The sequence below is a fragment of the Xyrauchen texanus genome, chromosome 14, assembly GCF_025860055.1.
Source record: "Xyrauchen texanus isolate HMW12.3.18 chromosome 14, RBS_HiC_50CHRs, whole genome shotgun sequence".
Lineage (NCBI taxonomy): Eukaryota > Metazoa > Chordata > Actinopteri > Cypriniformes > Catostomidae > Xyrauchen > Xyrauchen texanus.
Genome location: NC_068289.1, coordinates 35,991,098 through 36,004,294, shown reverse-complemented (window position 1 = coordinate 36,004,294; position 13,197 = coordinate 35,991,098). Strand labels below are relative to the sequence as shown.

Sequence of the window (13,197 nt, the reverse complement as noted above, 5' to 3'; positions counted from 1 at the left end):
CTGCCAGGTTTTGACTAAAAGGCAGATTTGTAATTAAAATGTTGATTATATCAGTATAAAGTTGATTCAGGACTTTATTAGCACAGAAGAACATAGTCTGTGCATGCACACTCTGATGGTATCAAGAATTTTAAAAAATATATAATAATTTGGCCTGCTTAAGGTGATGTGAAGTCCAAATGCACCCAAATGCAGGAGAGAGAGATTATGGCTATCAACTGATTTCAAATGGCCAGACATGTATTTAAAATATGTTTAAATAAGATTTGGCAACACTAAAAATGGTATATCATCCAGCCTTAGCACAGAGTACTATCATTCTAAAAAGAATTTTTTTTTTATTTTGTTCTAACTGGTTAGCATTTGAAAAAGAAAAAAAAAAAAAAAAAAAAAGCGCGGAATGCCAGAACTGGAATGAAAAAATACAGTTTCTCCTCAGAATGAACCAAAACGATTCCTCCACCCTGATTGAGGTGATTAACCGCGCCACCACGAGGACCTACTAAGTAGTGGAAATTGGGCATTCCAAAATTAGGAGAAAAATGGGATAAAATTAAAAAAAGAAAAAACATTGCTCACTATTTGAACATTTAGCATGTTTTAGTCCTATTTGATCTCTTTTCATATCTTTTTTTTAATGGCCTTTTTTGCCTCATCAAAAGGAATGTCAAATGTGGCATGTAAGTAAGTCAAAGGCTTAACCGGTTTCAAATTTGAACCAGTGTTCTGCATGAGCACAACCGCTCTTATGTGTCATGACTGCACAGCTCCAACAACGATAGCATTTTTATTATTTTCTGTGTGGGATAAATTTGGTCAATGATAGACAGTAAAAAGAATACAGGAAGAAAATCTGCAGAATAGATTTAAATATGGCAAAATAAGCTGAGATTATTATACTTATTGGTATTTGAAAGCATAATGAAAGTAAATATTTAATGTTTAAGAGAAAGAGAATTTGTAGAACTTTGTGAATGATGGCCGTTCAAATTCTGCGGAAATCTGCAGAGATCCGTGCGCACATATTCTGCGTGGGCACACAAAAATGTGTTAACTATGAGATTCCATCAAGTTTTGAGACTGCTCAGATACTAAAAGTACAGTAACATCACAGATTAATACTTAAAGGAATATTGTGGGTTGAATACAATTAAGCTCAATCGACTGCATTTGTTGCATAATGTTGATTAGCACAAAAATTTATTTTGACATCCCTACTTAAAAAAAAAAAAAAAAAAAAAAAGAAAGAAACAAAAATCAAGGTTACAGTGAAGCACCTACAATGGAAGTGAATGGAGCCAATTTGAGGGTTTAAAAGCAAAAATGTTAAGCTTATAATTTTATGATAGCACTTACATGAATTTGTTAAATCTCATGTACAGTGCATCTGGAAAGTATTCACAGTGCTTCACTTTTTCCACATTTTGTTATGTTACAGCCTTATTCGAAAATGTATTATATTCATTATTTTCCTCCTACAAACAATACCCCATAATGACAACATGAAAGAAGTTTGTTTGAAATCTTTGCAAATTTATAAAAACAAATTTAAAAAGTATTTCACATCCTTTGCCATGACACTCAAAATTGAGCTCAGGTGCATCCTGTTCCCAATGATCATCTTTGAGATGTTTCTACAACTTCATTGGTGTCCACCTGTGGTAAATTCAGTTGATTGGACATGATTTGGAAAGGCACACACCTGTCTATATAAGGTCCCACAGTTAACAGTGCATGTCAGAGCACAAACCAAGCCATGATGTCCAAAGAATTGTCTGTAGACCTCCGAGACAGGATTGGATCAAGGCACAGATCTGGGGAAGGGTACAGAAACATTTCTGCAGCATTGAAGGTCCCAATGAGCACAGTGGCCTCCATCATCCGTAAATGGAAGTTTGGAACCACCAGGACTCTTCCTAGAGCTGGCCACCAGGCCAAACTGAGCAATTGGGGAGAAGGGCCTTAGTCAGGGAGGTGACCAAGAACCCGATGGTCACACTGACCGAGCTCCAGCGTTTCTCTGTGGAGAGAGGAGAACCTTCCAGAAGAACAACCATCTCTACAGCACACCACCAATCAGGCATGTATGGTAGAGTGGCCAGACAGAAGCCACTCCTCAGTAAAAGGCACGTGACAGCCTGCCTGCAGTTTGCCAAAAGGCACCTGAAGGACTCTCAAACCATGAGAAACAAAATTCTCTGGTCTGATGAATCAAAGATTGAACTCTTTGGCCTGAATGGCAAGCGTCATGTCTGGAGGAAACCAGGCACCGCTCATCACCTGACCAATACCATCCCTACAGTGAAGCATGGTGGTGGCAGCATCATGCTGTGGGGATGTTTTTCAGTGGCAGGAACTGGGAGACAAGTCAGGATCGAGGGAAAGATGAATGCAGCAATGTACAGAGACATCCTTGATGAAAACCTGCTCCAGAGTGCTCTGGACCTCAGACTGGGGTGAAAGTTCATCTTCCAACAGGACAACGACCCTAAGCACACAGCCAAGATAACAAAGGAGTGGCTATGGGACAACTCTGTGAAAGTACTTGAGTGGCCCAGCCAGAGCCCAGACTTGAACATCTCCGGAGAGATCTGAAAATGGCTAAGCACCGATGCTCCCCATCCAACCTGATGGAGGTTGAGAGGTCCTGAAAAGAAGAATGGGTGAAACTGCCCAAAAATAGGTGTGCCAAGCTTGTAGCATCATACTCAAAAAGACTTGAGGCTGTAATTGGTGCCAAAGTTGCTTCAACAAAGTATTGAGCAAAGGCTGTGAGTACTTATGTACATTTTTTTTTTTCTTTTTATAAATTTGCAAAGATTTCAAACAAACTTCTTTCACGTTGTCATTATGGGGTATTGTTTGTAGATTTTTGAGGAAAATAATGAATATAATAAATTTTGGAATAAGGCTGTAACATAACAAAATGTGGAAAAAGTGAAGTGCTGTGAGTACTTTCCGGATGCACTGTATAATGTTGTTTAAATCATCATTTTTACAATCGTTTTAGGGGTTTGTTGACATTACAACATCATGGAAATGAAGTTGCAAAATTTGCTATAACTTTACACAGAAAAGGTTAGGAAGCAATTATCACACTAAAATCATGTTAACATGCATATTGTTCGTCTTGTGGCTATAATTTCATAGTATTTCAATGTTTATGGATTGCCCCATTCACTTCCATTGTAAGTGCCTCACTATAGTTTTTTTTTTTTTTTTTTTTAAGAAAAGGAGGAATGAGTCAATGTATTTATGTGGTTATCAACATTATCCCATAAATGCTGTTGATTGAGCTAAACTTGTATTGACCTGACATATTCCTTTAAGGTATTCTAGTATCAGCATATAGTATTGTTTAATGAGTGGCTGTTATATCACAGTTTTCCCCTTATTGTTTATGTGTGCAGGGTCACCTGTCGCCGCAGGAAAGAAAACACCAAACACAGTGAAGAAAGTCTCGCCAGCCGTGTAGTCTGGCAGGGTGTTCTTATGTAGCAGTTCCTCTGAATAGCCAACAAATCCATGCTCTGCAATAAACATATTCAGTCCAAAACAATGTTAGGAAAGACTGTTTAATAATGTCAGTCTGAAGCATTAATGAGTGCAGAAATTGCTGAAATTTTGTTGGCTTAGGTCATTGAGTATATGTGAATCAGATGTTACACATATAAAAGTCTTCCTGAAAATCAGAAACTTGTCTCTTGTTTTGAAAACCAAACAAAACCAATCTTTTTTCAAGTTTTGCTTAAAACAAAAGGCATGAAATTGTGCTGTGCAGACATGTACAAAAAAACATCCCTCTGTTCAAGACCACATATTGCAATCCATGACATACAGTATTGATCGAACACACACACACACACACACACACACACACACACACACACACACACACACACACACACACAGATACAAGAAACCTTTTGACCCTGAAATCAAAGAGACTGGTTATCTGGGGTACTGTGGGTCTGAGGGCAGACTTTGGTCTCTGGTGTGAAATAATACAGCCTGACAAGGTTTGGACTCTACAGCCGTGCATGGGCAGAGCCCCGGGTGTCTGTGGCTGACCGTCACCACCCCTTATGTAACAACCTGGGGGGTTCTTTGAATACACAACAAGTTCAATAGTTCTGTACTGTGGACATGATTAAGGGAATGCTGGACTGAGTTTTGGGTGTGGTCACAGACAAATATAACAAGCAAAGAACTGGCGTCGCAGAACATTTACACAAACAGTGCTGAGAGATATCACCATTGTGTTGAACCATCAGACGAGAGTGGCATTTTTACTCAAGGTGGCAGTTGTGAAAATGTGCATAGCACTGATGCAATACATTTCAGGACGTCTGTTTATTTATGAAACAAAAAAAAAAATTGGTTGCTTGCATTCCATGCTTTTACCATTTCCTTACCATTTAACCAGGCAATACAAATCACCATCCACAAAACAGGAGCTTGGATACTCAGCAGGGTAAGAAAATGAAGATTTCTGAAGAATTAAAGAGATAGCTCAACCAAAAATGAAAATTCTCATCCTCATCAAAAGTCATCCTTTACTCATATGGCTTTCTTCTATGAAACACAAAAGCAGATGTTATGCAAAAATTAGCCTCAGTAACCATTCTCTTTCACTGTATTGAAAATAGATGCATGAAAATGAATGGTGGCTAAGGCTAAAAAAGGACATCATACAGGTAGTAAAAAGCGGGTGAGTAAATAACAGTATCTTCATTTTTGGGTGAACTATCCCTTTAATGTTCTTTGCACTGGGAACCATTCCTTTAACCTTTGGAATGACTTAATTTATTAATTTCAATAGGGAATAGTTTAATTAATACATGATTTGTGGACAAGCATGAACAGGCATGGTCTAACTAAACTAGAACAGTGCAATAGGCTGAGAATCTGATAACAATGACATGGCATATGGTTCAATTGTTGCAGATTATTTTTTCGTTGATGCCCTGAGGATCCATAGAAAAGTTTACAATAAAATAAGTGAAAAATAGAGAAAGATGGAGGGCGGTTGGGGGGGGGGGGCTCACCTCTGCAGAGACAAGGCATTCATCCAAAGAGAGATCTACATGGGCCTAGCTATGCAAAAGCATGATCCATTTCCCTCTTGGTTATCTTGTGATGGGAAAGAATGTGTTCTCTTGGATTAATTACATGTTTATCCAAAAGGAAGTCACCACCCTTTCAGAAGCCCTGACTGTTCTGACGCTTCCAAGTCACTGTTCACAGCAAGAAATAGAGAGCTAGAAAGAGTAAGAAACATGTATACAGATCAGGAGAAAGAGGTAGGAAGGAGAGAGCACCAGATAGTTAGATAGAAAAAGAAGGGGGCAAAAAGAAATTTGAGATCAAATTTACCTCCATAATATCTCCAAAATTTTGGATAAGTACGAGCATGGATTAATGATTTGCCCTAGTTTGCAACACTTTTGAGTATTACAAATCATGCTCTGCTGTCTTTAACATGAACTAAATGTTTCCCTCCTTCAGAAAACGGAACAGTAAATATTGCGTGTGGTACAACAAATGTCATGCCCTGGTACCAAATATAACAATTCAGTAATCAACCATGGAAAAACCCCATATCAGTAGACCACTATTATGAATATTGGGGGGGACATGTCCCGCTCAATGTCTATGGTGGCTACGGCCCTGCCCTGAGAAAATATCTCATTATAGGCACAACACACAAGCATGAACGACAGGTCTTATTGAGACAACAGATCAGGGCACGGCTGTTACTGTGGCCCTCCCTGCCATCTTTTTAAGCATTTTGACTGCAGCTGGATATTTATAGTGGGAGTCCTTCTGATCTGAAGATTTGGAACAGGAAGTGATAATGTGGATCTGCTTCCTGCCTACTCTTTTGTCTCAGGCCAAAAATGTGGGTGAGCCCGGTCAACACCCTTGACCAAAAACTATGAGCGCATGTCAGTTTCCTGTCCAACTCAGAGCACTTAAATAGTGTCTTTCACATTTGAGATGAGAACTGTGGAACACAAAGCAGACCCTACAATAGCATGAGCATCACAACTTCATAAAAAAACAGGTTAACCTTATGCAAAGGTATTTAGTTCTAATGGGCATCCAAAGTAGATTTTCATGAACCGTTCGAACAAATAAATTTACTAGAGTGAACTAGACTTTCCATAGCTACATAAAATCAAACGTTCTCCTAAACTGTCCTACTCTCTTATAAGCTCAACTCACACAGCTATAAAGCATTTTGTCGCACTGCACTGCTGCTAGCAGGAAAAATTAGCTTGTAACTGGAAGATGTAATGAAAACGATAGTTCACTCAAAAATGAAAATTCTCTCGTCATTTATCCTCAAGCCATTTCAGATGTGTTATTTTTTCTGAACACAAATGAAGTTTTTTAGAAGAATATCTAAGTCTTTCAATGCAAGTGAATGGTGTCCAAAAATCTGAAGGTCCAAAAAGCGACATAAAAGTAATCCATAAGACTCAAGTGGTTAAAACCAAATCTTCAAAAGCGATATGATGAGTGTGGGTGAGGAACAGATCAATGTTAAAGTCCTTTTTTTACAATAAATCTCCACTTTTACTTTCACATCTGAAAGTCACTTATGCCACTTGTTTAGTTTCACTTTCAAATCTGAAAGTGAACGTGGAGATTTAAAGTAAAAAAGTACTTAAATATTTATCTGTTTCTTACCCACACCTATCATAGCACTCCAAATGATATGGATTTAACCAATCATATAGATCACTTTTATGCTGCCTTTATATGCTTTTTTGACCTTCATATTTCTGGCCACCATTCACTTGAATTGCATTAAAAGGACCAACAGAGCTGAGATATTCTTCTGAAATATAAATTTGTGTTCTGCAGAAGAAAGTATGTCATTCACATCTGGAATGGCATGAGGGTAAGTAAATGAGAGAATTTTCATTTTTAGGTTAACTACCACTTTAATTAGAATTACTCTCACAGTACTGAAAACTTAAATTTAGTTAAGAAGCATCACTACTTTTAATTAGTAACACTCAAACACAAATGATCCATTCCAACCCTACATAAAAGAACAGCGTTTGAAACAATAATACTGCAAATAAAAGTCTGCAGTATTAGGAAATCTTCTAACAGTTCCTTTTGTGTGGTAACAGGCATGATAGAAGGGACTGAGAACTAGGAGGTGCTCTCATTTTTAATCTAGCACAAATGTGTTCACTGAAATGGTATGAATACTCGAGAGGGCTGTGCTCTGATTTTTTTTATTTTTTTCATCTTTTCCAGCAATAACATTTTCAGATGATTTAACAAAACATTGAAATAGGTAGCAGTATTAAATGGTCATCACTCCTCTCCCATTGCGGCTACATTGTAGGGGCCAAGTGGTGCCCGAGGGTGGCATAAATCAAGCATATCCCTTACCAAAAACTATTTCACATGTGCTCAGCACCTAAGCTTTCTTAGGCTTTTCATGTCTTAAAGAGATATTTCACAGAAAAATGTAAATTCAGTCATCATTTACTCACCTTTATGTTGTTCCACACCTGTACTTTCTTCCGTGAAACACAAAAGGAGATGCTAGGAAGCATGTAATCCAAGTCGCCGTTCACTTGAATTGCATAATTTTTTAGTGAATGGCAATCTCCTATTGTTTTACACTGTAGAAACTCATACAGATGTGGAACAACATTAAGAGTAAATGGTGACAGAATTATAATTCTTTGCATGATCTATTCCTTTAAATAGCCATGGGATGTGGACATGCTGGGATCTCTGCATCAACCAATAGAGGGCACAGCCATGGTTATGAAGCCTTTTCTTGTGCAGACCACTGGCCTTGACTACGTGATTAACAGAGTTATCAAACTGTAAACAAATCTGCACAACAGATCCTTTTTCCTGCCACTGGCAGGTAACCCGCCCATGCGGCGACCGGCCTTAACAGAGTAACCCCCTGGAGTAATGCCAATGGTGAGATCACTCCACAAACATATAGCTTAATTTGAAAAACCTGGAATAACCAGTACCTCCTTTTCCCCTAGTCAACATAAACTGCAGCCCAGGTCAAGCTCCTAAAGAAAGTGATCAGAGCAAAACAATAGCAGCAGTTAGGGGATGATTCTCCAGGCCAGTACATCCCAACCTGTCTGACGTTTTTTCTGCAGCCTTCAGTGAAGTAGAGAGAAAGAGGATGATTGAGAGAACACCACCTTTCTCAAAGTCTTGCCTCCGCTATGGACAGGAAGCCAGTAATCAGGAGAACAGGAAGAGTAGGGGTGGATTTCCTGCAAACTCAGTGTGAAAGTACATAATGACCTCGTCTGAATCGGGCAGCCAAAAAACATAGACTAAGGGTGCTTGCATGCTTTTTCTTGTTCTAAGATTTATAGACTCTTAGTTATCTCATTTAAACATTTGCAGGATGGTTGACTGCTTTTATGAACTTACAATAAATGTAACCAACTTACTAGAATTTGTCTTGTAGCTCTCAAAGAGTAGGTAAAATCTACTTTAAGGATAGTTCACACAACTTTGATAAATCTGTAATCATTTACTTATGTTGCTCCAAACCCATATGACTTTCTTTCTTCTTAGGAACACATAAGGTAGACTGTTAGCATCAGTGATTATTCACTTCAATTGCCTTTTTTTTTGCCACACAATGAAAGTGAATGGTGACCGAGTATAACAACTGCCTAACATTTCCTTTTGTGTTCTATGGAAGAAAGTAAGTCACACAGGGTTGGAACAACATGAGGGGGAGTAAATTATGTAATATGTTTCAATTTTCGATGAAGTAGCCCTTTAATATCGGTGTTCATGTATTTAATCTTTTAAACACAAGTTTAAGTAGTTTGGAATATCCTGAAAAAATTTAATATATCTGACAGAGCCAGGACTCTGTGATTAAGGCTTGGTACAGATTTAGATAATTGAGAATCCAGATTTGGCAAAAGATAACTAATTCTAATAACTAAAACAAAAAGATATTCAAATTGTTTTGCCTTGTGAAGTCCAAGATGACTATATGACAGTATAATTTGGTGACAAATTATTTCACCTCCCTGTTCCTTCAACTTCCATATTATGATTGGAATTCCTTCCCATTCTGCCACAATGTTTATTTTAGCAAGAGATCCTGTGCCCCCTAATGGCTTTGTGCTGCCATACTAGCAGAAGCAGGGGGCTGTTTATTTATTGCTTATACTTCCAGCCATACTCCTTATCACAACCTTGCTGGTATGCAAAACCTTGTGTTGCACAGCTTAACCATAACTGGTGTTATGGAAAAGTAAACAAATGTAAATTACTAATAGCATTAGGTTTTTTAAAACACACAATTTAGTTTTGTTCGGGACACTGTCCCATTTGCGTTACCCTGACACCTAATGGACAGTTGTTGTAAGAACATGTGAACTTACTGTAAACAGATTTGATTAACTCAAAAACATTAAACATTGGTTTCACCACACCAATATAAGTATGAGCTAAAAGATAAGCAAAATGGAAGCAAAGAGCCCCAATAGGAAATATCTAAATCATATATAAAAAGTATTATATGTATATTCTTTCACTAGAAAGCTGCTACCTGAACCACAATAAACATATTTTACACTGCATGTAAAAAGAGAAATTAGAACTCTCCAGAGACATTTAGCATACTCTACTTTAGTCTGAAATAAAATGACTTGGATATCCTTGTCCAGCAGGTTTGCTAGGAAATAAGCAAATAAAGAAATGTCAATATAAGAAAGGCAGGCACTGGGAGTAGGTGTTGTGAAGACAACACTGCAGTGCCTGAATCTCTTCCTAATGTAGTTCTTTAATAAAGGGAAATTTGTGGTATAGCCACAGGTGTATGTTAACATGCTTAGTATCAGGTTTTAATGGTTTTATATTGCATTTTCACAAATCCAATCTTTTGCCAGAAGCAGTTTATTTCACACCCCTTTTTTTAGTGAAGACTGATTGTCTCATTCACTTTGGAGGAGAATATCTGGTATCTATGGTGTTGGTTTAGCTAAACACTTCCAATATGCAAGTGTACATTTAAAACTGTTGGAATGTATTGTGACAGTTGCAAATAGTTCCAAAATGATGCGCTCAACAAAAGATAAAAAAATTAAAACACTTTGTCAAAATGTCATTGTTGTATGGCATTAAAATTCAAACGAAAGGCTTTATTTTTCTATTTTTATTTTTATGTATGTTCTTTAGGTATGCAGCTGTTTAGTACGAATACCTTTATACAGGAATGTGGGCATTATTCCATGACCCAAATATGTGACATAGTAACAACAACCACAAAATAAACGTACTCTAGTTTTGTTAAACATGTACAATTTAACCACAAGGAACAACTTTCTTGGTATATAGCACTTGTTTGTTTGCGCGTGTCTTTTTTTTAATATTCTGCATTTTTTAATCTTGCCATCGCCTCAGTTCACGTGGCATTATGGTATAGTAAAGTGTCCAGTGGAAGAGCATTTTAAATTCTCTGTGGATGTTGTAGGTCATTAAGGAATTGTCTTGCCTACTGTTTTAAGAATACTAAGGATTCAAACATACTATTCAACTGACATAGGCTTACCATATACAGCAGTAGAGAAGTATGCATATTTGGACGCCGGCTAAATCAATACTTATCTCAATTGCAAATCTATACACAAAAATAACCCTTAATGCAATCTCTTTCATATTTAAGATAACTCACCTGGATCTAGATGACTAAATGTCCCAATGACAAAATCCAGAGTTGACAGAGCTAAAATGGCGAGCAGAACCAACTGAAGGCGTATGATCCATTTCACCCCGGCCAGGTTAATCCCAAGCAAGCCCAGCAGAACAGCTACAGAGATGCCCCTCACTGCCCACACACTCTGTAAATTCAGCACCTGCGCAATGGACTCTGCAAATCCTGTGATGTACAGTGCTCCAGCTACACACTAGAAAAAGAGTGTGGATCAAACAGTGAACTGCCTGCCCATTGAATGTTCAAGAGGTGGAAATAATAACGCACATTAGTTATTATAATGATTAGTTTAATCATTAATGCTGTCATAAGTTACTCACCTGTCCAAACACATACAGGAGTCCCACAGTTCCTCCGACCCTTCCTCCAAGCACAGTGGACATCATAGAGTAGACACCACCATTACCCACGCTGCAACACTCACACACACCAATACCTGACATCACTGTAACCAAGGCAACCAACACCACCAGTGACACCAGGAGCATGCCTAGCAACACGCCTGTGTTACCCTGAAGATGGTCATATGGAATAGACAGTCACACTTTCAGAGAATGTCAATTTAACAGTTGCTGTCAGTCAGAAATATGTGATAAGAAAGATGTGAACATGAATTTTTTTTTTTAGGGTCTTTAATTACAAAAGTTGCACTCTTAAATGTAGGGATGCACCGATGTATCAGCTGCCAACATTTATCTGCCAATTATTGACAAAATTAAAAACATTGGCATATGGCTGATATGAAGAACCGCTTGTTTTATTTATAATTATTTAGTAGCACACTTTGTAAAAACTCTGTGAATCCAAATGTACAATGCGGAAATAATAATAGCCAATATATGTAGAAGGGTTGACACTTCTAAGATCATATTAATTTTGATTCTCTCATTTTAACATTAACGTAGAAAAACTGCCATAAGCAGACATGACAGTTGGTTAAAGTGACACATACCTACAGGCTACGTGATAAAGGAAACCATCTAAAAACCTTAAAAGGCTGCGCTTTAAAATATAGTCTGCATTCAGCGCTTCAGTCAGCAGAAGTGCAAAATAAATTTAAAAAATAATTTCGATCACCATGTTATCCTAATTAGTTATTTTTTTTAAATATATTTATGTTTCATTGTGGCTCTCTTTAAAATTTGGCCAGTGAAAAAAGATCCAATCCATGTTCAATGGAACTCATTTACTGTTAGAACAGTGAAAAGCTTTTGCACTTCTTTGTACATTTTCTTTCCTTAGCAAAAAGTGATCTGATGACAAAATAAGGTACAGTAATTGGCTAAATATCTGTATCGTTATTGGCCTATAATGTTTGTTACAATCTGTCTCGGCCAAAAAAAAATCATAATGGTGCATCCCAATTTAAATGTTCAACACTTAATACTAAAAAAAAAGGACACACTATTTACAGTAAACAAAAAAAAGTGTAGTATAGCCTACCATTATCTCTACAACTTTGGTAAAGCATAACTTACCACAAGCCAGCCAGTGCGCAAGAAGAGTACCACACCAAATATATTGATCATGCAGGTGGTGAAGACTCCATCCCACGTCCCGAAAAGGACAGGTTCCCAAACGAAGAGCTGCACCTTCCACCAAGGTTGAGCATTACTCTGGGAACCCTACACAAACCAATGTCACTAAAATCTAAAGTAACCATTAATGTCTGTTCCTAATCTTTCAGTACCTTAGATGTAGGTAAAACAGCAGGAATATATTTATGAAACAAGATTCACAAACAGTAGCTATATGAATCCAGACTGGAGATTACCTGTGCGTCCTCATGGAATAATTCTTGAACCTGTGGATTCATACTCCCTCCTGTGCAAGATTAGCTGTACTGGATCTGAGGAATGTAAAGGTAGTTGAACATAAAGCTTTTAAATGTACAAAAGCAACTTTAACGACACGGGGCGATGGCCACGTAGCTTGAATACATATCCAACAAAAGGCAAGTGTTAATAAGTGACACGGTGGGACATTTAAACCATTAGTAGTCAACAAGTAATCTACATTAAACTAACATTTACTTTAAATAATATTTTAAACTGAAATGCATATCGCTGAACAATGTCAAACAACGGGTTTAAAGCTGAATAGCCAAGTTGTGTAGAAGCCTGCTACTGTTATTTTTTTACCAATATTATCCACTGCAGTGGCTCCTTTTACAGTCTACAGCCAATGTTAATGATTAGTGGTCTAATGTAGGATAAATAGGATAAAAACATTTTAAATGTTAACACGATATTGGGAAATTGTAAATTCTTTTGAGTACTTAAAACAAACACAAACGTACCGTGCTCGCGCTCTGCACCCGGATGCAGCAGCAGCAGGTGTACAGTGTGGGAGAGGCGCAAACTCACCTGAGGGTGTCGAGTAGCCTAAACTTTATTTTATCATGTAAGGTATTTTTGCTACTGTGGTCAGTTTTGATAAGAAACTAATAC

At 37.6% G+C, this 13,197-nt stretch overlaps 1 protein-coding gene across 4 annotated transcripts in view; it reads right to left on the bottom strand.

Moving 5' to 3' along the window:
- slc12a8 (solute carrier family 12 member 8) overlaps nucleotides 1-13,191 on the bottom strand; it is a 29,940-nt gene extending 16,749 nt beyond the window's left edge. For 3 of the 4 annotated variants that reach the window (XM_052141798.1, XM_052141800.1, XM_052141801.1), the window contains exons 1-6: nucleotides 13,047-13,191; nucleotides 12,522-12,596; nucleotides 12,226-12,372; nucleotides 11,068-11,259; nucleotides 10,709-10,940; nucleotides 3,417-3,530 (exon numbers count right to left, since the gene is read on the bottom strand). In XM_052141798.1, coding sequence (XP_051997758.1) covers nucleotides 3,417-3,530; nucleotides 10,709-10,940; nucleotides 11,068-11,259; nucleotides 12,226-12,372; nucleotides 12,522-12,563 — 727 coding nt within the window. In that variant the 5' untranslated portion in view covers nucleotides 12,564-12,596; nucleotides 13,047-13,191. The remainder of the gene's footprint in view (nucleotides 1-3,416; nucleotides 3,531-10,708; nucleotides 10,941-11,067; nucleotides 11,260-12,225; nucleotides 12,373-12,521; nucleotides 12,597-13,046) is intronic. The other variant, XM_052141799.1, reaches the window with a different exon arrangement.
- Nucleotides 13,192-13,197: the final 6 nt, after the last annotated feature.